Source organism: Calonectris borealis, chromosome 6 (assembly GCF_964195595.1).
Source record: "Calonectris borealis chromosome 6, bCalBor7.hap1.2, whole genome shotgun sequence".
Lineage (NCBI taxonomy): Eukaryota > Metazoa > Chordata > Aves > Procellariiformes > Procellariidae > Calonectris > Calonectris borealis.
The window spans coordinates 17070817-17093736 of NC_134317.1; the positions used below are offsets into that span (position 1 = coordinate 17070817).

Consider the following 22920-nt stretch of genomic DNA (forward strand, 5'->3'; position numbering starts at 1 on the left):
AGTGCTACCAGCAAACTGCTCACAAATGGCCTCTCGTTTTGTAGGTCTGTTCTCTGCATGGCTGGGCTGCTCCTTGTGCCTTGCTGAAGTTGTGCCATATGGAGCAAATGCTTTAACGTCTGTCTGTGTGTCTGCCTGACCGTGCAACCCAAGAGCTCTCTGCAAACGATGCTCTGCTCTCATCATTTTCACGAGTTGGGGACAGTCCCCAACAGGGGCTTTTCACCACTTTTCCCAAGTTTATTTTTTTTCCCCAGATCTCCCAAAGCATGAGGAGCCATCACCAGAGACCTGGAACTGGATAGCTGCTGGGGGGAGAAGGTGGCTGGAAACAGTTGCAGGGTTATGCTCTGCATGTTCTCTCTCTCTCTCCCGTATGTGACATTGGGATCTGGTTTAGCTTTGGGCAGTTAAAAGTGTGACAAGAAGGAGAAAAAAAAGGTCTCTCATCCATTCCTTTCTCTTTCTGCTGAGTAGCCAGCTGGAGCCTGCTGGCTTGCAGGGGAAGAAAGGGCAACGGCAGAGGATCTGAACGGAGACCACGGGGCTGAGCATCCTTTCCTAGCAAACCCACTCTGCAGTGAGGGGACCTGGAATGTGGGAAAAGGTTCAACTTTTACTCTTTTTCTTAAGAGAAGCTGGAACAAAACCCTGGAGCCACGCCTCTCCTCAGCCCTGTGGTTCTCTTTAGAAGTGGTGTGTTTGCGAGCACCTGTGTGCACGTGGCGTGCTTACGCCTGTGCGTGTGCGATTCCCAGGTGAGTAACAGCACTCCCAGGGTTGTGCCGTGTGTCGAGTCGCACCTCGTTCTTGCTGCCTGCCTTGTTTTTCTCTGGCTGACGAGCTCCTGACTAATGGTAGTCACTGCTGCTTAATCAGGAAGCAATTTAAGGATAACCTTTTCTAATTAACCAGCAGAGAGAAGAATGAATAAACTGTGAAAGAGCCAGCTGGCTTCAGTGTCCCCAGCCAAAGGGTCTGTCAGGTGGGAGAAAATAGCACCTGGGGGCAGGGATGGCGAATCCAGACCTGCCACTGGGCAGGGTAGTGAAAGTCAGAGATGGGAGGGGGTTATGGTGCTCCCCAGGGCCTTTTCTCTGCTGTCTCCCCAGGTACGGCTCTGGTCTCGCACATGGGGATCATGACTGTCCAGGAAGGGCAGCTTGATGTGTATAATCAAGCCCCATGTATAATTCAAACCCTGGGAGACACTTTTATTCAGAAGTTTGATGCAAATATGAGTAACTACCTTATTATGAAGGTGTTCACAGAATCATAGAACAGCCCAGGCTGGAAGGGACCTCGAAAGATCATCTGGTCCAACCTTTTGTGGGAAAGGGAGCCCAGATGAGATTATCTAGCACCCTGTCCAATCGCATCTTGAAAACCTTCAGCGATGGGGACCCCACCGTGTCCCTGGGGAGGTTGTTCTCACCGCAAAAAGTTTCTTTCTTATATCAAGATGAAACCTCTTCTGGTGCAACTTGTTGAACAGTGTGGGGCCCAGTATCGATCCCTGAGGGACCCCACTTGTGGCAGGCTGCCAGTCTGAGTAAAACCCATTGATCACCGCCTTCCGCAAGTGCCCGTGAGCCAATTTCTACCCATCTCACAGACCACCCCTCCAGTCTGTATCTGGCCAGTTCATCCAGGAAGAGGCTGTGGGAAACAGGGCCGAACGCTTTATTGAAGTCCGGGTAAACAACATCCATTGCTCTCCCCACTTCGACAGAAAATGTTATTTTGTTGTAGGTGGTGATCAGGTTAGTCTGGCGTGATTTGCCTTTGGTAAATCCATGCTGGCTTTTCCCAACCACAAGCTTCATTTGGTTTGTGATAATTTCTAGGAAGACTCATTCTATTACTTTCCCAGGGACGGGAGTAAGACTAATGGACCTGTAGTTTCCTGGGTCTTCTTTTGGGCCCTTCTTGTAGATAGCTCTGACATTTGCCCTCATCCAGTCGCCAGGGACATGCCCTCATCTCCACAACTTTGCAAAGATTACAGACAGTGCCCTTGAACCAATGCCAGCCACTACTGTTAACACCCTGGGGCGGATTTTCTCCTCACTGCTGACAACAGTGTTTTCACCCTTTCTGATGCATTACCTCCAGTTTTTTATTCCCCACTCACAGCCACTCATTTAAAAGCCACACGCCTTGGCATGCCAGTCCCTACACACCAGAGGCAGCCGGTGAGGGAGCCCTGACCCAGCCATGCAGCAATGGACGCTGTCTCGGGCAAAGTCTCAGCGCGTGGCCGGCAGCAGGGGCCCGCACCCCGCATGTGGGCCTGAGCCAAACCCCTGCGAGAGGCTGGCGGGGCCGGCGTCCAGCGGCGAGACCCCGCAGATGGCGACCCCCTAAGATGGCGCCGTGAGGGGAAGACTACACTTCCCAGCGTGCCGAGCGACCCGCGCGCCGAGGTTTACTTCCCGGCATGCTGCGCACTGCCGGCCGTTTGGTGCCGTCGGGCGGCAGAGCGGGGTCTGCTGGGAGTTGTAGTCTGCCCCGCTGCGCGCCCTGTGGCGGCGAACCTGGCCTTTGCCAGCCGGTGGGTGTGCGGGCCTGTGGGGAGGGGAAGCGGCTGGGCCCGGGCTAAGCCCAGGGCGGGCTGTAGTGGAGCCCCCGGGGAGCGGGGAGGGACCACGGCCTGCGGTGTGGCCCCCGGGGCCTCAGTGGGGTGCGGTAGTGCTGGGCCCCTATCGGGTGGCGGGTGGTCCTTGAGGACGGCGGGGGACCCCAGCCTGCGGGGTGGGGGCCGGGACATCAGTGGAGTTTGGGACAGGGAGGCCTGGTGCCTGGGAGAGGAGCGGGGCAAGGAGTGAGCCTCACTTCTTACAGGGTGGTGGGGAAAGTAGGTCTCTGAGTGCTGGATGAGGCGGGCAGCCCCGGGGCATGAGACAGGGAGTAGATGGACTGAGGCCACTTCTGGGAGATGTGGTGGGAGCCAGGTCCTCTTTGACCTGCGAGTGGGCCTTTCTCAAGGCAGGAGCTGACTCTGCCCTTTGTGGTCAAATATGTATCTGCTACATGATGTGAGATACCCAAGAATTAGAAGGTGATCAGGAGGGATGGGGTGTCGTCCCGTCTTTGCTGTTGGGTACCAGAAATATGAAGTGCTTCCACAAAAGACTCTGCAGAGCTGTATTGCTTTGCCTGCATTTGCTTTTGCAGGGCTGGCTCTGCAGTGCAGGGTGTCCCTCTGCTTGGCTATTTTATGAGTTCTGCTGGGATTTGCAGAGAAGAGTGCTCAGAACTGTAGTGGAATAGGGGATATGTTTTATCTGTGTGGGACTAGCATGCAAAGCCCTAGCAGTAACTGTCAGCATCTGCTTGCTGATAATGGCTCAGCATTGGTCTGACAGCTTTGCTGTACTACTAGGTTTTTATGTAGGATCAGTTACACTAATTCTCAGTCACTAATAATACTGAGTTATCAACACAATAAGCATTTTTGGGAGGAACAGAGTTGAAACTTCCTGTCTCTTTTTGCCTTCCCCCCCCCCCCCCCCCCGTAGGCTGGCTTCCGTTCCTGTAAAGAAGCAGGTGTTTCTGTGATTAATTCCCAATGCAGTTTTGATTCAGATTTATTGTTTGAATTGTTGAAGATGTCATCAGGCCTTACAGAGGAACAAAAGAGAAGAATTGAAGAGAACCGCCAGAAGGCTTTGGCTAGGAGAGCAGAGAGGCTAGCAGCCCAGAGAGGTGGGCAGGTGGGGATTGCTGGACCTCAGGTGAAAGAACAGAGTCCAGGCAACAGGGGAAACTTGAAGGAAGGAAACAATCATGTCAGGTTCATTAGCCAGCACCAACAGAATCCAAACAGTCCTGCGGAGCAGAAGAGCTATCTTCAGAAAAATTATAATCATTACACTGCAAACCAACAGATGGCTGGTTCACATGGAGAGCAACAAAAGAATTGTTCAGAGGACTCGGAACAAGCAAGTGGCATTAAGCAGTTCCCTACAACGATCCCAGATTCTCTGAGTTATTCCCATAAACATTATTTGGATGCTAGTGGTCAGGAACACGGACAACAAGCTTTAATTAATCTTGGTGCATTCCAGCAGCCCGAATGTTACCCACCTTTCAAAAACCCAGCAGAACCATCGCATCCTAGATTAATTGATAACGGGCACCCTGACGGTAGTAAAGATTTACAAAGTCAGAACAAATCTGCCATCAAATATGTTTTACCACCAAGCAGTGCCACCCCGAGTGATTCAGAAATGCTGATAAACACAAGCAGACCAACAGAAAGAGAAGGGGGAGGTGGTGCCTCTCAGGCCAGTAGTAGGATGCAGAAGCTGACCAGCTCTGCTGGTGCAGGCTCTACCTGTGAAGCTGCCTCTTGCAAGAAACCAAATAGTGTTACAAAAGGAAAATGTGTGAAATATGGGGAAGACCGATTCCAGGTTGAAATAGGGTATAATGCTGAACTCCTAGCTGTGTTTAAGAAGATACCAAGCAAAAGCTATGGTAAGAATTGATTGTTTGCTGTTATCTCTATTTTACATTGGATGGAAGTTTCAGTGTCTGATGGAACTGTAGTTGCTATGTGCTCTTAGCAGTGCTGGGGTGGAATATGTGGTATTAATGGGGGATTGGAAGAATAAAGACAGCTGAAATTGGAAAGAAATTCTGGGCATAAATAGCTTGAGCTTGGATTTAGCTAAGCAATGAGAAGCCCTGCTTTATCAACAGTGCTTTGAGAAGTTTAGTGACAGCAGCTGGTCAGAGTCTTTTGGGAGTGAAGGAAGAGATGTTATTCATAAATTGGTATGGGAAAATGGGTCACTTCAGCTGTAGTTCAAAGTTGATGAGCTGATTCTGTTAACTGGGTTACTGAGAGCAGTGGAGTCTCCACCTTTTGGCTTGCATCTGATCTTTTCACCCTGCCTTTATTTGTTGTATTCTACTTTTGTTTTCCCCCCCATGTATTGCTGCTCCCTGTGAATGGCTGCTGCATTCTTCTTGTCTTAGTATTGATGTGCCCTATGGCTTTTTTGGGGTAATGTAGCTGTAAACTTGGGCATACTGTTTTTCAGATGTGTGTCGAAAAGTTTGCACGAGTAGATTGAATTCTCTCTTACCTTGCATGAACACTTCACTTTTTTCTACCCCAAATGATTCATATTCTGCCCTATTTTAGATCCTGCTATGAAAAAATGGAATTTCAGCCTGGAAGATTACAGTAGTTTCAGTAAGTAAATGGGTTGTTGAATGATACAAAAGAATTCAAATCTTGACCCCCTTCCTCTGCCTTCCATAATTACCATTTAGCTTTGTTATTGTCTGGAGTAATAAAAGTAGTGCTACTCAAGCATAACATCCATCTTTTAGGCATCTAGCTTATAATATTTTTCTGACACTTTGTAGTTGACTAGAAATAATATAATTTTTCACGTAATCTAAATGCCAAGCATAGGTTTAACTTCTTCTGCCATTGCTGAATTTTTCAGCAACCAATGAGCCTGATCATAGGAAAAATATCTGCTGTGCAGGTACATCATATGAGTCTGTATTGAGAACTGAGTGTGCTCCACTGGCTAATGCTTAATTTCTAGGTCCGTTCATGTATTTTCTTTTTAAACAGCTTTTTTTTTTTTTAATGTATTTTCCTCTTAATTCTGTGTGGTAGAAAAGGAAAAAGGGTAATTCTTAGGGCTTTGAGTGAGACTGAAAATGGATTTGCCTTTTTTTGGCGTAACAAGGATGGCTTTATCTTTTTTTCCTCTCCTGTCATTTTGTTCTGGGAAGATTGAGAGATGATAGAAGCAGACACTTCAGGTAAGCTTTTCAAAGGCACATTGTATTGAAGCGAGTGATAAATCACTATTGATTTCAGTGGGAACAGAACTAGGCCTGTGTTGAGCACTTTGAAAAACCCACAGTTGAGTGCCGGTATTTTAGCTTCCCATGTGGGTTGCCACACATTTATAATTTAAATGCTGCTGGTCTGCTTGAAGTGTATCAAGTACAGATGAGAGCAGAGTCTCTGCACCAAGGAGCTTGCAAATGAAGAGGATGGTTTTTAGAAATCAGGCTTTTTTCCTTAAAGCTATCAAATATATGAGTCGAAAGTTCCTGTTGACAAGGGAAGGCAATATGTGATCAACACTGGACAACAATAGCAGGGGAAAAAATACCCTGAGAAGAGGGAAATGATTTTAAAGGGCCTTAGTTTGAAGTCTTGTAAGTGTAAAAACAATTATTTTAAAACTTCCCACTGTTAATTTTGTTCTTCTGAATAATGTTGTCTTGTGTTACATTTTTTTCTTTGTCCCATATATTAAACATGCAGTCAAGCCTAGAAACATATTGAAATAAAAGAGTAAAGTGTGGTGGTTTTTTTTCAATTTCTTTCAGTATTATTTGTAAAGATGAGCTCTAACTATGCAATGCTAAAACAGTAGCATCTAAACTCTTTTGCTTGGTGCATTGGGAGGAGAAAGTCTAAATTGGTGGTTTCCTAGTCCTCTACTTTAAAAATTACTTTTACTTGCTGCTCTTAAACTTCTTCTTTGGAGTGGAAACCTCTAATGCTTGGGTTTGCTCTGGAAGTCACTTTTTTTAAAATAAAGGCAGATGAAATCCAAATGGCTTAGTAACTGGTTAGGAAGACAGTGTCTGAATTTATTTCTTTTTCCCTTTTTAAATCTTAACCGCTGAACTTAAATTTGTTTAAGTTGTCTCATATCAGTAAGCTGGACTACTTAAAAAGAAGCAGCTTAACCCTGAAAGGACTAGATTCACCTGCGCTTACTCTAAACAGCTGCTGGATAGGGGTTGCCTCTCTTTACAAATACAAGGAAGCAGAATGTGCTTAGTGGTCCCCTGCTCGTGAGTCTAATGGACTCTGGAGATGCTAGTGAATACTGTAGTACCTATGAGTTGGAGCCTTGGGGACAAGGTTTATTATTCTGGTGCTGTAAAAATACAAGAAAAAATGGTTCTTGTTTCTTAACCATCACAGTTCAGCTATAATAATAAAGACAACATATGGGTATAGATTGGCAGAGAGACACAGGGAAAAGTGGAACGTTTGTTAGTGTGGATAGCTGTGGTCTCAGGCTAACCGCTGTAAAATGCTGTGTCCCTTCTCTCCCCATGCCCTGGCATCATGACAGAAGTAGTTGCTGGTGATTAGTAAGATAGGAGTGCAGATGGCTGGGGGCAAGTACAAGTCTAACTGTAAGACATAATAGAATAAAGGGTGATGTACTTAAATTGTAACAAAGGAGATTTAGGGGTTTGGACTAGATTCCTTCCTGATATCCTTCCTACAGTATTGTGAGTATACAGCATTCCTCTTAGATGAGATTGCATATCAGACATTGACATGAGGCAGGAGGCAGGTATTTTTAGATCTTTCTCCTTTGCTATTTGCAGAAGTACCTTCCCATCTTTTCATACTATTGATCACCATGCCCCTGTCCCTGCAATTTTGTAAGTGAAAAAGCTGCATGACTGTGTGCAATTTACTGCTGAATGTGGTTCTGCAGATTGCCTGCCCTGGCCTAGTGAGCCACATTTTGGGATTGCTGACAGAGAGGAAGTATAGTGACAATGCTGGACAGGCCCTTGTTCACCTACTGTCACATGTTCCCTCTGCCCCTGCTGTATTCTTTGTGGAAAGTCCCACCAACGTGCTCCTCCATCACTGTCTCTATTCTTTGTCCCTGTGAGTGAAAGCAGGGAATCATCATTCCTTTTAAACTTGAAGCTGCATGGTTTGTTTGTCATCCTCTTGTCCCTTCTCTTCCTGAAGCACCCTGTGCATCTTTAGTTTATCTGTGTACTTTGTTATTAATTCTTTTCTCTGTATCTCATGCTTTTCTCCCTAGTGGAAGCAGCGAATCAACTTTCGTCAGTAATTCTGGCACCACTGGAAGGAGAAAATGCAGTTGGCTTGGCATCAGGCCCTCATTTCGTTGACAGTAGGATTGATGTGAAATCCCTCTTGAAGATGTGTAAGAACTGGAAGAAACCGTCAGCCCTTGTCAAAGGGAAGTGCGTGCTCATCTCTCGCTTGCGGTTTGAGGTTGATATTGGGTATTGTGCAGAAGTGATAGGAGCGTTCAAACAGATGGGTTCCAGAAATTATGGTGAGTCTCTGGTTATTTCTTCTTTGTTCTAATGATGTTTTTGGGGCTGCCCTTGAAGTGCTTTGAATGCTTCAGAGGAGAGAAATTGTGAGAGTACGTCCCTCTGAAATAGCATAAGAGGATGGACTTTGGTGAAGATTTTGAGAGCTCATGTAGTTCTGGTATAGTGCTGTATCTGTGTCCTGCTCTTTACTCCATGCCAGAACGTGACCTCTTCTGGGCCTGTTAGCCAAGGTAATATCTCAGGACTCAGCATGATTACATTTACTGTTGAGATGGGATGCACTGATAATTTGCCAGCAGTACGGAGGCCATGCATAAGTCCTTGTCTTTATTATCAGATGCAGTTGGACATTCTCATATTTCTCCTGCTTTACTGTGGTGTATAATGGCTGCAACTGCCTCAGCAGCTTGAGTTTACCAGCCCTTTTACTGATATTTTTGAGGCAAGTGGAACTGTGGAGCACTTTTTATGTTGGCATTCAGATTTCAATGGTAAATACCAGTTTTTCCCACTTGTAATGTGGGAAGTGAGGCACAAAGTGATGAGGTGACCTGCGCAGTGTCACAGCAGGTCAGTGACAGCATGGGGGACAAGTCCTGGAGCTTTTGTTCTGTGGGCAGGGCTCCACCGGGCTCATTATTTCTTCCTCTGACTCTGAATTCACTCTGACCTTCCCTGGAAGTTGTAGGCAGATGCTACCCAGGGATAAACCTGCCAGACAAGTCTGGCATTCATGTTACATTTTGGGAATTGATGAATTGGGGAATTTCCTCTGTACCATCCTGAGCACATCATCTGTAGAGTACAGAGGTACAACTGAAAGTGATTATGTTAGTGACTGAAGTCAGAGTTTGTTGGTTAACAAATAGGAACCTTCATGCACATTCTTCATCCCTTCTTGCAGTGAAGAGAAAGTGGTTGCTGAAATCCTTGAGCAGGTGCGTTCATTACAGTGGTTCATTAGGGGAGCTGACCTTGGCTTGCTCCGGTGATGCCACCACTGCTAGATGTGTGCTCGTACTTTTAAGTCTTCTTCAAACTGTTTGCTTAATGTGAAAGCAAATAGAGGAGAATTGATTGCTGAGCAAGGTAAGAATTCTTTCAAAGCAGTTCTGAAATGCAGAGCATATGGATGGATAGCCATGTTCTTACGGACAGAGAAATCAGTCTTCTAAAAAAGAGACTTATGACAGTGTTTGTTGTAACTATTGCAGATATGAACACCAGAAAGTGGAATTTCCTGCTGGAGGACTATCCCAAACTAAGTGAGTAGCTGCGTTTTCCTGGCTAGAGTTATTTTCTGGGAGGCAAATGAATTCTAATTTCATTTCTTGGGCTAAGCCTTTTCATTCTGGGGAGATAAGTTGCTAATGAACCATGAAGCAGGTATCTTCCTGTTTTGTCAGACATCTACACTGTTTCCCCAGACTCAAAATTTTATAAATGTGTGTTTTTCATGGCAGTCCTTCAGAGGTCCATTGGGAGAGTGGCTCTGTTTTGTCAGATTCTGCACTGAATTCCTGTACCATTTCTTAGAGCACATGGATGTATTTACTATCACAAAGTTATTTTTGTTGCTTATAACGTACAGCAGCTCTGCTTGAACTAAGGAGTTGCAGGAGAATGGATTCCTCTGTTCCTCTGTTCCCACTCGCCAAATTTGAAGAGGTTGGCATGGTGGCTGCCAGGCCTTCCTGTCCTTACAGAAATTCTGTCTTACTGACTCTTTTTAACTGTGCTCCTCTTGTCCTCAGTGCCAAACTGCCTTGCTCCCTTTTGTGTATATATCAATTTGTAAACTGGCACAGCCACCCCTTGCTTAGAAAACAAACATGTATCAGGCTGTTTTACTTCCAATTCTTTAAGTAGTGTGCAGAGTGTTGTGCTATTTCATTTCCCACCCAGCAAATTTTGGTTTTAAGGTCAGAGCGCTAGGTTTTCAAGTCAACCAAGTCAATCAAGTTAGGATTTCTGTAACAACCAGTTCATCCACAGTTACAGTCTGGGTGGTGACTGCCTAGCTGATTTTGTTCAGCCTCATATGTTACTGCTAGTAATAATGGCTTTGCAGGCAGCACACAACTGTTAAGTTTTTAATTTATGTATGAGGCAGGTTAGAATTCAGGTTGCTTCCGTAGCTGAGTTGATTGTGAGGCAAGCAAGAAGAACTGCTTGTTTCTCTTGCAGAAGTGTGCAGATCTGCTTGAAGCAGAAGCATTCTTCTTGAAGCAGAATTTTGTACTCTACTAAAATGCTTCGGTGCTGATTGATGGATGCTTAAAAGAAAGCTTAGCAAAAAAATGTTTTTAAGAGCATCGTATTTTCCCTTGCAAGTGGAATCTAAGCACATAGTGTCGCTACAATGTTCATTTCTTGGTAGAAGTTGACCAGTAGACTCCTACCTTTATGCATCTGTGTAATGCTGGTGAAACTGTGACTCACCGAACTGAAATGTAGAACTGTAGTTTGTTGTGTTTTGTTTTTTCTTTAAAAAAATGGATGCCATTTTGCAGAATAATCCAGTCTCAGCAGCATGTTCCTAGCACATCTGCGTCTTAGTTTTTTATGTTTAGTTAAGTTTATAAAGTGCTTTGAGTTTAATAGCATTACGCAAGTCCTAAGTATTATAATTATTATTTTTCATCCCAGTCAGCCTGTTGTGTTGGCCTTGGTACTCGTGTGAGAGTATGTGGCTGTGGAATTTGATTGGGGTGAGCTTCAGAAAGGTAATAAGCAAGGTGCTCTACACACGTCCTTAGAAAGCGTGACTGAGTGTTTCAGACCTGAAATGCTGTTGTTCAGAGTAGTTTTTCTCCAGCATAGGCTCCTGCTTCCATGGGATACTGAAGCACATTTAATAATTGAGTATCTGCATGCTCCTATGATGCGTGTCTTAATAACATTAGTAATGGTTGTAGGGCTAAAAGCCACGTTGTGGGGCCTTATAGGAGTGCCAGATCATGAAAACAAGGGAGTGGTCTTGGGGGAGACTGTTATGAAACTCCAGGATTGGGATGTTGACAGCCCCTGATTTCAATGAGAGCTGATGATCTCTCTCAATTTGCTAAAAGGGCCTTTTGTACATGCAAAGGGCCTGATCCTGTAGCATGTGGTAAGCAGTCTGAGCAAACACATCATCTCCCAGTCTGTCACTCTCTCGACCGTGCTGGCTGGCAGTTGTGTACATTGCATGAAGTATTCAGAATCCCACAGATTTAAGGGAAGCCAAAAAAAAAAAAATTCTCCTTAAATGTTCTTGCAGGGTGTAATTTGTGAGGGCATTTGAGGCTTCAAGCACGTGCCTCTTTGAGGAATAGCATTCGCTTTGTGCATTTACCTATGTCAAAATAAAAAAAAAAAAAATAATTTTAAAAGGCTGGTTGCCATTTCCAGCAGAGATATCTCTTAGCTGGGAACTGTTTGTAGAGGTTAATGTCTCTTTGCCTAGTTGCTCAGTCATCTTTATATAAAGGTCACTTCAGTAAAAAATGTCTGTTGGATGAATCATGCTGGTGGCAGATATATCTTAATCACTCTCCCAGCTCATGTACAGAACAATAGCAACAGAATTATCAGTGAGCAAATTGTAGCAATTATGCTAACACATAGCTCAGTCTGTGAGTGTAATAACAAGCTTGTGCGGTATACTTTGGGTGGAGAGAGTTCCTGCTATTGAAGAAGTATAAATTAAACTGGAGACTTTAAAAAGTTTGGTCATTGCCCAACCACAAATGGAAATCTTTTCATATGTGTATTTCTTGGAATTGCTTTCTCCCTTCATATGGCAGGGGTCTATTCTGCTGCTTTCCTCTTGGAGATAACTGAAATGAAAATACCTAACTGAATTCTGGAGGTGCATTTACTGCTGCTATAGTGAGTTCTTATTTCAGTTTGCATAGCTCTGGTTATTTTTGCAAGCAGAGTTGTTTTATGTCTTCCTGACTTCATATACAAACCAACCACTAAATAAAAAAAAGATGCTTCCTGCAATAAAGGATCTGTGCACATGCATTGTGTTCCTAGTGTGGCAGTGTCTTTTGTTTCTCAGTCAGTGGTCAAAGATTGATTACTAAGCAAGTTTTCCTGGTCCTAGCTCACTGCATATTTTAAACTGGTATTTGTTTTCATAGAAACTTACTGTTTAGAAATACTTTTAGCTTTTTGGGATGGGATAGAGAGGCTACTGGAGGGGGCTGAAATAAGGTTGTCTAGGAGGAAAATTGCCCTGACGCTTTGCTTGTTGTGATGCATGGGTTGAAAAGATGAAGGCCCTGAGGCTGGGCATCCCTTTAGTTTGACTGGGACGGTTTTAAGCTGCAGGTAAAGTTGAGAGGGCTAATGGGTGAAACAACAGTAGTGGTGAGGGACTCAAGTGGCTGCCTGTGGGCTGGTTCTGGCCCACAAACTACTTCTGTCCAGGAGAACAGTAGTGGACACCAGCTGAGCAGGGAGTTGCTGTTGGTACCATGTCCCTGAAGGATGTTTGTCAGAGCACCGCTGATGGTGGTACAAGAGCAGTTTCTCTGAGTCTTGAGGTGATTCCTGTTTTGTTATCGAAACATGGTAAATGAGGTGATAAAGTGGAGACAGAGCCAAACCTGTGTGAATTTGGGGAACAGGAGGAGAAGAGAGTTTTCAAAGCTGAAGATGTATGATCTTCTTTAGGTAACTGTGTCTCAGGTCACTCCTGATCACTCAGGGATGGTGGAGACCTCAGAGGTGTTTAATGCAGAATGCCAAGGTCAAGATAAAGATGCCTCTGCCTTCTAGGCTTCAGGAGCTCTTTTGTTCACATCCGTACTTTTATTTCTGAGTAAAGTATGCCCTAAGCTGCCCTCAGTGTGAATAATCCAGCTCCAGCTGTATTAGTAGCAATCATCTCTGAATGGTAGCATCAGACTTTCAGTTTTTTATAACCAAGTCTAAATACGAGGGGAGGAGATGTGCTTCATCATGTGGTTCTGAAATAGACTTCAGGGAGGAGGCCAGGCCAACACCTGTGCGTGATGCAGTGCTTTCTTGAGCTGTTTCAGGATAGGAAATAATATTGTTGGTGGGGGTTGTGCCCTGACATCCATAGTGTAAGTTGTGTGTATGTTGCCCCTTCTGATAATAAACTGCTCTGTTCTTTGCAGTGGAAGTGTTACAGAGCCTTGTGTCAGTAGAAGTGGAGCCACTGCCTGAGGCAGTAATACAAACCTTTGCTGCTCAAATACAGAGATCTACATCACAGACAGACGTTCCTGATGCTGACCTTTCAGTAGTGGACTCCAAAATTGTGACGAGCCTCATGCCCTTTCAGCGGGAAGGTGTGAAGTATGTCCTTTTTGCATGCTGTTAAAAGCTAGTTCTTGCCTAGAATTGTGTACTTTATATTGGTGCCGAGGCTGTGTTCTCTTCCATGGAGGGCTCCACGTTTCTCCAGAGTCTTGGGCTGTTACGCTCTGGCACTCTGGGCTCTTGGTCGTTTGGTATGGTATGGTTTGTTTTGTTGTTTGGGTTTTTTTGTTTGTTGTTTTTTTTTTTTTAGCTAGAATTCTTCATCATGAGTCAGGAGGAAAGTAGCATTTTGCTAGTCTCATAAAACTGTTCGAATGAGACATCTCTGATCTCCCTCTTGTGATTCAGTATGTGCCTAATTGTCATATGTTTTTTTTATTTTGTAAGGTCATAATTTTATTTTCCCCCAGGTGCATCTCTTTTGTTGTTGTTGTTTTTTAAATATTAACTACACATGGGAAAGTGCCAGGAAATGGGACCTAGGCCCTGAAAGATTTAAAATGACTCATATGTAGAGATAAACTTTTAAATGTCCCTGCCCCCATCGTATATGGTCATTAGTTGTTGACTTCAAGATGCAATCCAGGAAAGTCTGTACTTACTGGTGTTAAAGTGGCATTGTTATTAATAGTATTTTCTTAGCTCAGCCAGGATGAACTCTGGGACAGAATGTGAGTAATATCATGGAAAGAATGTGCTTTAAATAATTGTAAGGTCTTAAGACTATTCCTCATATGAAATCAAAGTCTCTAAGGACTGGGCTGAACCACTCTATTCAAGAGCTTCCAAGCTTTAAGAGATTTGTGAGATCTGCTTACTTGTGTTAAGACCAAGGGAGAAGATCCAGGTTTACTGAAGAACCCAGATCGCTTCCAGGTGATCCAAATTATAGGCTTGATGATGAGTTGTGCTCTTCTTGGCTGCCAGGACAGATAATAACCCATTTCTTGACTCTTACTTATTTCCCCCTCTCTTTTTTCCCCAGTTTTGCCATTTTAAGAAATGGACGTTTACTTCTTGCGGATGACATGGGCTTGGGCAAGACCATCCAGGCAATCTGCATTGCTGCATATTACCGAAAGGAATGGCCCTTGCTGGTGGTGACCCCTTCTTCCGTGAGGTTTACATGGGCAGAGGTACTGTGAGCTTGAGCATGTGCAGGTGGCCAGTAGAGGGCATGTGTGATGGTTATGCTGTGTGGCACTCTGTACAAGTTAAAATTAAAAAAAAATGTATATTAAGGGGAAGAAACTAAAATTTGTACTCATTTAGAAAGTTGAGCGGGGGAAATTGCTTGGCATTGACTGTATGATATATGCTGATTTTCTTTTATTGGCTGATTTTCTTTTTGTGGTCCAGCTGATCTGTTGGAAAGAGGGAGATCTAAAGAAAATATCTCCTCTGACCCTCTGTTAACTTTGTTCCTGCAAATCAGCTGGTTCCAAGGGGGTGTTTTACTCATCAGTGTCAAAGACAATAGTTGCATTCAAGCAATTGTCTGTTGTATTCAAGCCCTTCGTAGCAGTATTTGCCAGTCCCTTGGCTGGAATAGAAGCCCAGATGCTGGGATTCTCCGCTTGGTTCAAGACGCCCATTATCATCATTAAGTGTCTGTCATAATATGTCTTTTGGCCTGTCCACTGCATGCTGCTGACTCCTCTGAGTCCTTTATTAATGTTGATCAGAAGCTCAAGAAAGCTTGCATGGTCGGGAAATGTATCTTGAAATAAATCATTGTCATGACTTGTACACTGAGGCTGTTGGGTTGCCATAGGCTAGTGAAATGTTCACTGTGGGAGAAAAAAGTGAGCCAGAGGTTTTAGGTCAGTGATTTCATGCCTGAGCAGGAGAGAGTGGGAGTTTAACTTTCCCTGGAATATTGCATTGATGAGAAGTGTATTGGTTGGAATTTGCTGGTTTTGTGCTGTAACAGGTTGTTAGAGCAGCTTGGCTTGTGTTTTCACGTCCAGTAGTGCAACAAAATGTTGGGTGACAAGAAAAGAAAATTGTTTGCTCAACAAGGGAGCGATGCTCATAATGTTTGATATTTCAAAGGCCTGTAGACCTCTGGGTCAACACCTAACCTGAATCCATGGCTTCTGTGGGATATCTAGCGGGAACAATTTGGGGCCTGGTTTCCTGAAGTACAGGGCACCTGCAGCTGAACTCCTACCTCCTGCTTCAAGAGATTTAAGCAATATGAGTACTTTTTTTTTTTTTTTTCCCCCTTTGAGTGCCTGATTTCCTTTCTTCCCCTACTACCGACTCTCCAGGAGGCTGTTGTGGGAGATGTTTTGTTAGGATATTTGCTTTAGAAAGATCTGTGTTGCTTTGTGGGTATGTGAAGGATGCAGGTCTAAGAAAACTGTGTCACAGAAAGTGGAAGAAGGTGGACTTTATTATGGTCTGTAATCTACTCAGTTCATTCTTGCACAGATGTGTTTTACTGTAATGGTAGAAGCTTTTGTGATGTCTCTGGAGCTGAATTGCCAGAAATTGTCTTCATCTCAGAGTTGTCAGCATTTTATTTTGGCTTTCTGGGTTCCGGCCACTGAATGCCTTTATATTCAAGGTGCCATAGGAAGCTAGCAGGAAGATGTGAGGTTCTTTTGTGTGAGAAGTACTGCAGCCATGTGCATTTGAGTTCAGCATTGAAACTTATATAAATAATGGTCAGGGCAGTTTCAAAGCACTTCTTGTGGACAAAGGTCAGCATCAAGTGAGAAATACAGGATCACTTTTATGGTGTGAATTAGTCACGTGTCCTTTATAAAAGGAGAGGGCAGTACAGCTAGGAGCTTCTAGATACTTTCCCACTGCTGCCACCATTGTCTAAGTTTTGAATTAGCGTGAGCCACATATTTTTTGGTTGGGATCTAACCTTGCCTGCATGTTGGCCCATTTTGGTTGTGGTGCTTACCATAAGTGGTGAAGGATAGTTAATTGTTAGTTTTGCACATACTGAGAAATGTGGGAAGCTCACATTTAACTCCTTTGGCTGCTGCATGTGGTTGCTGAACAGAGGAGAGTAATGAGACTTGGGGAATTTCCACAAGTGAAGAGCCTGGAGGCAGAGATGCCATTTCCCATCACCACTCCTTGGATACATTTCTGTAGAGACCAGATCCTGATTGCTAAAGCCCCAGCCAGTTCTCTGCAGAGCAACATCAGCAGAACTCAAATGTTGCGGAGAGGTTGGTGTCACTAGGGACACAATTACAAGGGAAATGGTGGGTGCTCAGTAGCTAACAGATGGGTTTGGGGGAGGATATCTTGCTCTGGTGTGTGGAGGATTTCAAGAGGTTGATTTGAATGACTATCACCACATGTATTTCAGCTGCTGTCATAGAGCAGCTGGTGTGTTGTCAACTTGATCTTTTCATTTTGTTTGTTTAGTTCGGTTTTTTTTTTGTAGACTTTTTAAGAAGGAGAGGTAGTGGAAGAGTTTTTTGTTGATCTGGATGAGTTGTACTTCATCCTTATTGTAGAGTAAACATTGCTATACTGAGAGATGTTTACTGCTTAGAAGTCTGTGTTTCACAGCCTGAGGGTTCCTGTTGAGTGGGAAAACTAAATTTCCCTGTCAGTACTGGTCACTGCATTCTCTGGCTCTGAGCATAGCAGGTAACATTGTCAGGAAGTTATACACATTTTTACTACAGATTAGTTTTTTTTTTTCAGTAAGATGCAAGAAGAGAGCATGTTTGAGCCTTCCTAGCTGTGCAAGTTAGATTTGGCCTTATAGCCTGAGTTCTGTTCTTGATCTTCCCATTACTAGAGTTTTTGCCTTGGGAAGGCTGCTTACCCTTACTGTGCTCCCAGCTGATGTCTAATGGCGGGTGGGGTGGCTCCACGTTCTGAGCATTCATGAGGATGCTCTGTGAAGTGCATTGGGATCCCAACAAAGGACATAAGAATGCAATTAATTGCTTTCCTCTTCCTCCAGGCATTTCACAGGTGGCTTCCATCCTTGAGTCCAGGTAGCACCAATGTCATAGTGACTGGCAAAGACAACCTAACAGCAAGCTTGATCAACATCATCAGCTTTGACCTCCTCAGCAAGATGGACAAGCAACTTAAGAGCACTTTCCAAGTAGTTATTATTGTAAGTGGTCCACCAAAATTTTGAAGTTACGCTGCAAATGGGGTAATCTTTGTGTTGTACAGCAGTGTGAAGTGGGCCTTATTTAAGACTATCTTGTAATTGTGGCTGTGATCACAGCTCTCTTCATGAGTAGAAGCAGGAGGTTCCTCTGAAACCTTTTGAGATAACTAGTAGAGTTTAATTCCTTTTTGATTCCTGAGGCTGTGTTTTCTCTTTTACTGGTTATGGTGCTTCTCAGATTTCATTGTGGTTGGGCATGTCCTCTGCTGGAGAGCAAGGTGTTTAATGTGGTGTGTCAATACAATAGTCTTGGAATTGTATCTTTTTAAGCGGATTGGACTTCAGGGTGGTGTTAGTGTTTATCCGGTAAACCAGATAACCTCTCAAGTATATGGGTAAAGCATCAAAAAATCTCCCTTTGCTTGTGTTCCACTGACAATTAGCATTCAGCCTTCTTCGATCACTTGTATAATTTCTTTTGTAAATTACTTCAAAATCCATTTTTTAACCTTTTACAGAGCCATGGTAAAAGGCATCTTTCTAGATTTCAGTTACTAAAAATTCAAAACATCTAGTGTTTCAAATCGGGCTTGGATCAATAGAGACCAAAAGCGTCTACATAGCTTACTATGAGTGATGCTCTCAGTCTAGTTTTCAGCACACATATGCACTTGTCCGTAAGATCATGACAATTGGAACATAATAATCCTTTTGTTTCTCAGCATCAGATGGGAATGTGGGAATAGATGGAGTTCTTCGGAGACCAAACTACTCATGGGGGAATTGATTTTTTTCATTTTTATTTTTTTCCCCTGCTCCCTCTCTGTCAAGACATTCTGTCAGGGTGGAAATGCAGATTGTTACTTTTGTATGCTGGTGCTTGGAGTAAAGCGACTTGGGCTCTAGGGCTACTGTCCTGGAACCTTTTACCAGCCCTGAGCTGGCAGGTGTTCTTTCTGTGTGTTTATATGTTCAAATTTGGACCCTGTATATGTTTTTACAGATGAGAGCACACTACTGAGTGCTGAGCGTCCCTGCTTTTTCTTCCAATCTTCTTCTGATGGCTTGGAACATTAATGTAGCTTATTTGTTAATCAGGAGGGAGAAGGCTGTGCCTTAGAGGCTAAGCAGTTGTATTGTCTTTGCATGCATGGTTGCTTGCTCATCCACACGTGGAAAGATGAGAATGTACCCTTGGAGGGCGCTGATTACTTTTTGTGTCTAAGTTCTGCCTTGCTACAGCAGTAGAAATGAAGCCTGTTTGGGGGTGATGTCTCAAGTAGGAGGCTATTATCCACCTGGTGAGCCCTATCAGCAGAACAGTTGGATCCTAATTAGATTTCTTTTTTTCCTTATCATTTTCATTAACCCCTTATTTAGGGAAGTGGCACTGTGTAGGCCTCCTATGTTTGCTGCATTTAAAGGACACATAGGGGCAAATGAGTATGAGTGGTGGAAATAATGTTCCTCTTTCTCCTTCCCTCTCCAGCCCCCTATGCTCACTTGTTTGCAGTCGTTTGAGATTCATGGCTTTAAGGTTTGATTTCTTTTCCATTTACTTGCAGGTGCGGGTTTGAACGTAGGAAGCCTGCTACTCTCCATGCTGTCTTTTCGTTTAGAATTTGAAGTGACTATCCCAGTGCTTCAAATATCCTCTGGGATGATAGGATTGTAATATTTGATAGCTGAGAATACTGGGAATTTGTTCTGTAGCCTGCAGTTGGACTATGGATCAGAACTGTCTTCACTTTCATGCTTGTTTTGTTTCAGGATGAATCTCATTTCCTAAAGAACATAAAAACTGCACGATGCCGAGCTGCCATGCCTCTACTCAAGGTGCGTATGCTGGGTGCCAAACCTCCAGCAGCTAAGGTCAGGCTCCCAAAGCAGTGTTGCTCCATTTACCAGGTTTAGGAGCCAGCAGCTGAATTCTGGTTTTGTGCAAGTGGAAATCCAGGTAACGTTGTAGATCCAATAGCAAAATTTGTCTTTGGCTTAGCCATTTGTTTCCATACAAATGTTAGATGGTAAGACCTAACAAAAGAACTTCAGAAGCTCCCTTGATCTAATTGTGGTACTGCCACTGATGAGTTTTATGGTGATGGGAAAAAGGCAATGTCAAAACTTACGGAATGGATTCAGGGAGAGTAGAAAGAATATAGTAGTGTCAATGTAGCTTGTTTAATGGAAATAATCATTATCAGTTACTTCTTGGCACACAAACCGCTGCTGTATATCAAAATGACATTACCTAGGTCCCTTCCTTGGCTTTGGTTTTGGGCTCTACTCTGTTACTGCAAGCTTCCAATATTTGTGTGGCTGGGGTTCAGGAGCACTCCTGCTGGTTAAATGTACAGAACTAGTAGGAAATGGCAGAATGTGAGGTTAGCAAGACAAGTGGCCCACAGAAGGGAGGCAATATTCAAGTATGCGATGGCAGGAGAAATGTAAATTTTAACATCTGCCTGTTGTCCTGGGGTCAAAGAATCAAACTCTCCCTGGTAGCCTCTAGCAGATTAAAGTTACGAGTAGTTTCTAGACACTGCAGAGTCTGTACATCAGAACAAGGTAAATGCAGTTTCTATTCAGCAATTATCAGCAAGTGTGTATAAAGAGATGATTTATTCTGTGATGGCTTTATAGCAACCAACTTTTATATGCAAGATTCTTAATGGCAAGCTGAAGGTGGTTATCTCTGAATAACTTCATTGTTCTCTTTAAAGGCCTCACTCTTGTCTTCTCTTGCCTTTCAAATCACTTCAGGCTTTTAATGTTTGGAAACTAAGTAGGAGGTCCAATTTTATAAGCAGTTTGAAATACAACAGGGTGTATGTCTGAAAATGGTGGAAAATAACAAATTTACCTCATTGCAAAATGCTTGAAAAGCAGTCTCATCCTTTCCTACTTGTAGCTTTGTAAGGATCAGCTTGTCAAAATTATTTGCAGGCTACAAGATATGAGAGTGAAAGATGGTAGCTGTTAAGCGGAGGTTAATCGCCTGTATGAACTTATTCAGAATTTACAGTTTTATGCTGTCACATAACTGGTCTTGGAGAATTGAGAACTGGTGCTTCTGAAACTGAATTTCAGTCTTCTGAAAGCATTAAGAGTTTCATGTTCATATCATGCATTATCTCACCTGCAAACAGCATACAGTACCAGATGTTTCATGTTAGATGTTCAGGTAAATTTGATTCTCCTGCTTGCTGTCTATAACTTCTGAAGCGAGTATTTGCTGTAATAGCCACTCTTCTGTCCTCCTTGCTTTCCAACACAGGCATTTTGCTCTAAAATTGGTCCCTTTGGCAGCTTTGTCTTCAACTACTAGTGAGTGATGCTGTGTTCACTACTGGCACAGCACATCACAGCAATACTTTCGTATTTGAAAGAACTGCCAAAATATGAGGAGTTTTCATCACTTGAATACTGGATTTAACAACTATACTGTGTCATCTTTATAGTAAATAGTCAATGGGGTAAAAAAGGGAGTATTTTTGGTATTTTACATGATACTTTGAGATTATTGAATAAGAGGCATTGATAAACTTGCTGCTGAGGATAATATTCTTGCTCTTGCCTTCTTTATGCTAAAAGGATTAGAGCAGTACTGGGGCTCTTAGAAGAGACCAAAAAAAGCTGTATCTATAGGCAAGCCCTTGATAAGTACACTGCTTCTAGTACCTCAGTCCCTATCTCAAGGTCACAGTGTGAAGCCATGCCAGTGCTGTAACCAGAGCCCCTGGAGCCAACTCATGCCTTGACTACCTTCTAAGCGTTGCCATTTCTAACTGTTGTTAGCATTACACTACTTTAAACTTTCTGAAATTGCCATAGTTGCTTATATTTCCTATGAGGTTCCCAACATCCTAAAGTATGAAGGCTTAGCTTTGGTCTGACTTTTGGAGACAGAAAAGAAGAAGAAAAAACACCTAAGAAATGTGATCCTTGGTCCTTACATGCTACAAAGATTTATGAGTCCATAATGACACTGGACAGATTTAAGTTAAAATGTTTCTAAACGTGAAATGTTTCTGTCACTTCCATCTGTTCTTAATGGATTCTTTTTTTCTCAATAGAATCTGCTCCTGTGACTTCTCCATTTGAATAATAAGTAAAATATAAAAATTGTTGCGAGTGTTTAGAGAGAACTGCACAATAATCGGATTATATCAATGCATTCATAATAAAGATGACTTACCTTGGATATTAATTTCCAATCTGCCTTGTTAGACAGCCAAGCTGAATCTCCACCTCTGAAATGTTTAACCCATGGTTACAGCATTTAAAGCCTCATTTTAGTTTTAATATCTGACATTGACCAGCTTTTAAAATGAAGTGATATTTTTAGCTACTCAGTAATAATTCATCTTTTCCTACTCTCTCATATATATATTGCGGAGCAAGTGTGGTATGGAAATGTCAAGCAGAACCATGTGTTAAACATGTGACCTAAGTTTGTCAGTTGGGAACTTCTAGACATTTTTTTAGTATTAAAAAAACCCACAAACTCTGTGTGTCTGTGCAGTATTCAGTGTGTGTAGTATTCAGTGTCTTTTGTGACATACTTAGCTGCTACCCTGACAGAGATTTAGGAAAGTTTTGCTTGTGACAGTGTGAAGTGACTTTTTAGTGCACTTTTATAATGGCTGGATTATGCAATGACTATGCTTGCTACCTGGTAGCTTGCCCCAGGTTGTCATTAGTTTAGAGTAAGTATATAGACATGTTGTGACCAATTTATTGTTACTGGACAAAACTTTGAGAGGAACTTATAATTACACCCACAGTAAGATAGGGTGAGCTGAAATAGCAGCAGCAAAATGTTTAGGCTAGATTTCTTATTCCCTTCACATTCCTAGTGGATGTGCAAACTTGTGGGTGGGCAGACTTGTACATCGGGGAGAATGCTTTATCCGCCTACACTGAACCAGGTGGCAGAGTTTGTACACAGTCTGTGTGCTTACCTGCAGATGGATTGAAAGCTGTAGTAGAAAACAGTCCTTTGATGTTTTGGCATGTGGCAAAAATCCTGCTTTCAAGCTCAGCCAGCTTTCACACTGGCCAGTCTGTGCCAGCAGCTGCGTGAGATCTGTCCACACCTTCAGCATCTCTTATGGTACTTAAAAGGGCTAGAAGTTCCTGTGTTCAAAGTGGTCCTTTTGTCTTGTTGCCACACACATCAAAGTGAGAATAGGCTCCTACTGTTGGGCTTTGGCTGAGTCACCATTGTCAGGCCTGGCTTGTCCCTGACCCTAATCCAGAGCTGTGGCAATCGGTAATAGGACCTACTTGTCACCTTGCTGTTTTTTTTAGTCTCATGATTGGGACTAAGTTCTCCTGGGCATACTGACAATACTGGTTGTTCCCTTCGCCTCTGCCCTGCATCTGCCTCTCTCAGAGGCAGAAAGTGTCATGGTGGT

General features: G+C 43.3%; 1 protein-coding gene across 4 annotated transcripts in view; it reads left to right on the forward strand.

The window, feature by feature from the left end:
• The first annotated feature begins 2447 nt into the window (after nucleotides 1-2447).
• SMARCAL1 (SNF2 related chromatin remodeling annealing helicase 1) overlaps nucleotides 2448-22920 on the forward strand; it is a 39215-nt gene continuing 18742 nt past the window's right edge. For 2 of the 4 annotated variants that reach the window (XM_075152939.1, XM_075152940.1), the window contains exons 1-9: nucleotides 2448-2554; nucleotides 3522-4482; nucleotides 5156-5206; nucleotides 7851-8111; nucleotides 9330-9380; nucleotides 13251-13431; nucleotides 14381-14531; nucleotides 17342-17500; nucleotides 19271-19336. In XM_075152939.1, coding sequence (XP_075009040.1) covers nucleotides 3612-4482; nucleotides 5156-5206; nucleotides 7851-8111; nucleotides 9330-9380; nucleotides 13251-13431; nucleotides 14381-14531; nucleotides 17342-17500; nucleotides 19271-19336 — 1791 coding nt within the window. In that variant the 5' untranslated portion in view covers nucleotides 2448-2554; nucleotides 3522-3611. The remainder of the gene's footprint in view (nucleotides 2555-3521; nucleotides 4483-5155; nucleotides 5207-7850; nucleotides 8112-9329; nucleotides 9381-13250; nucleotides 13432-14380; nucleotides 14532-17341; nucleotides 17501-19270; nucleotides 19337-22920) is intronic. The other 2 variants (XM_075152942.1, XM_075152943.1) reach the window with 2 other exon arrangements.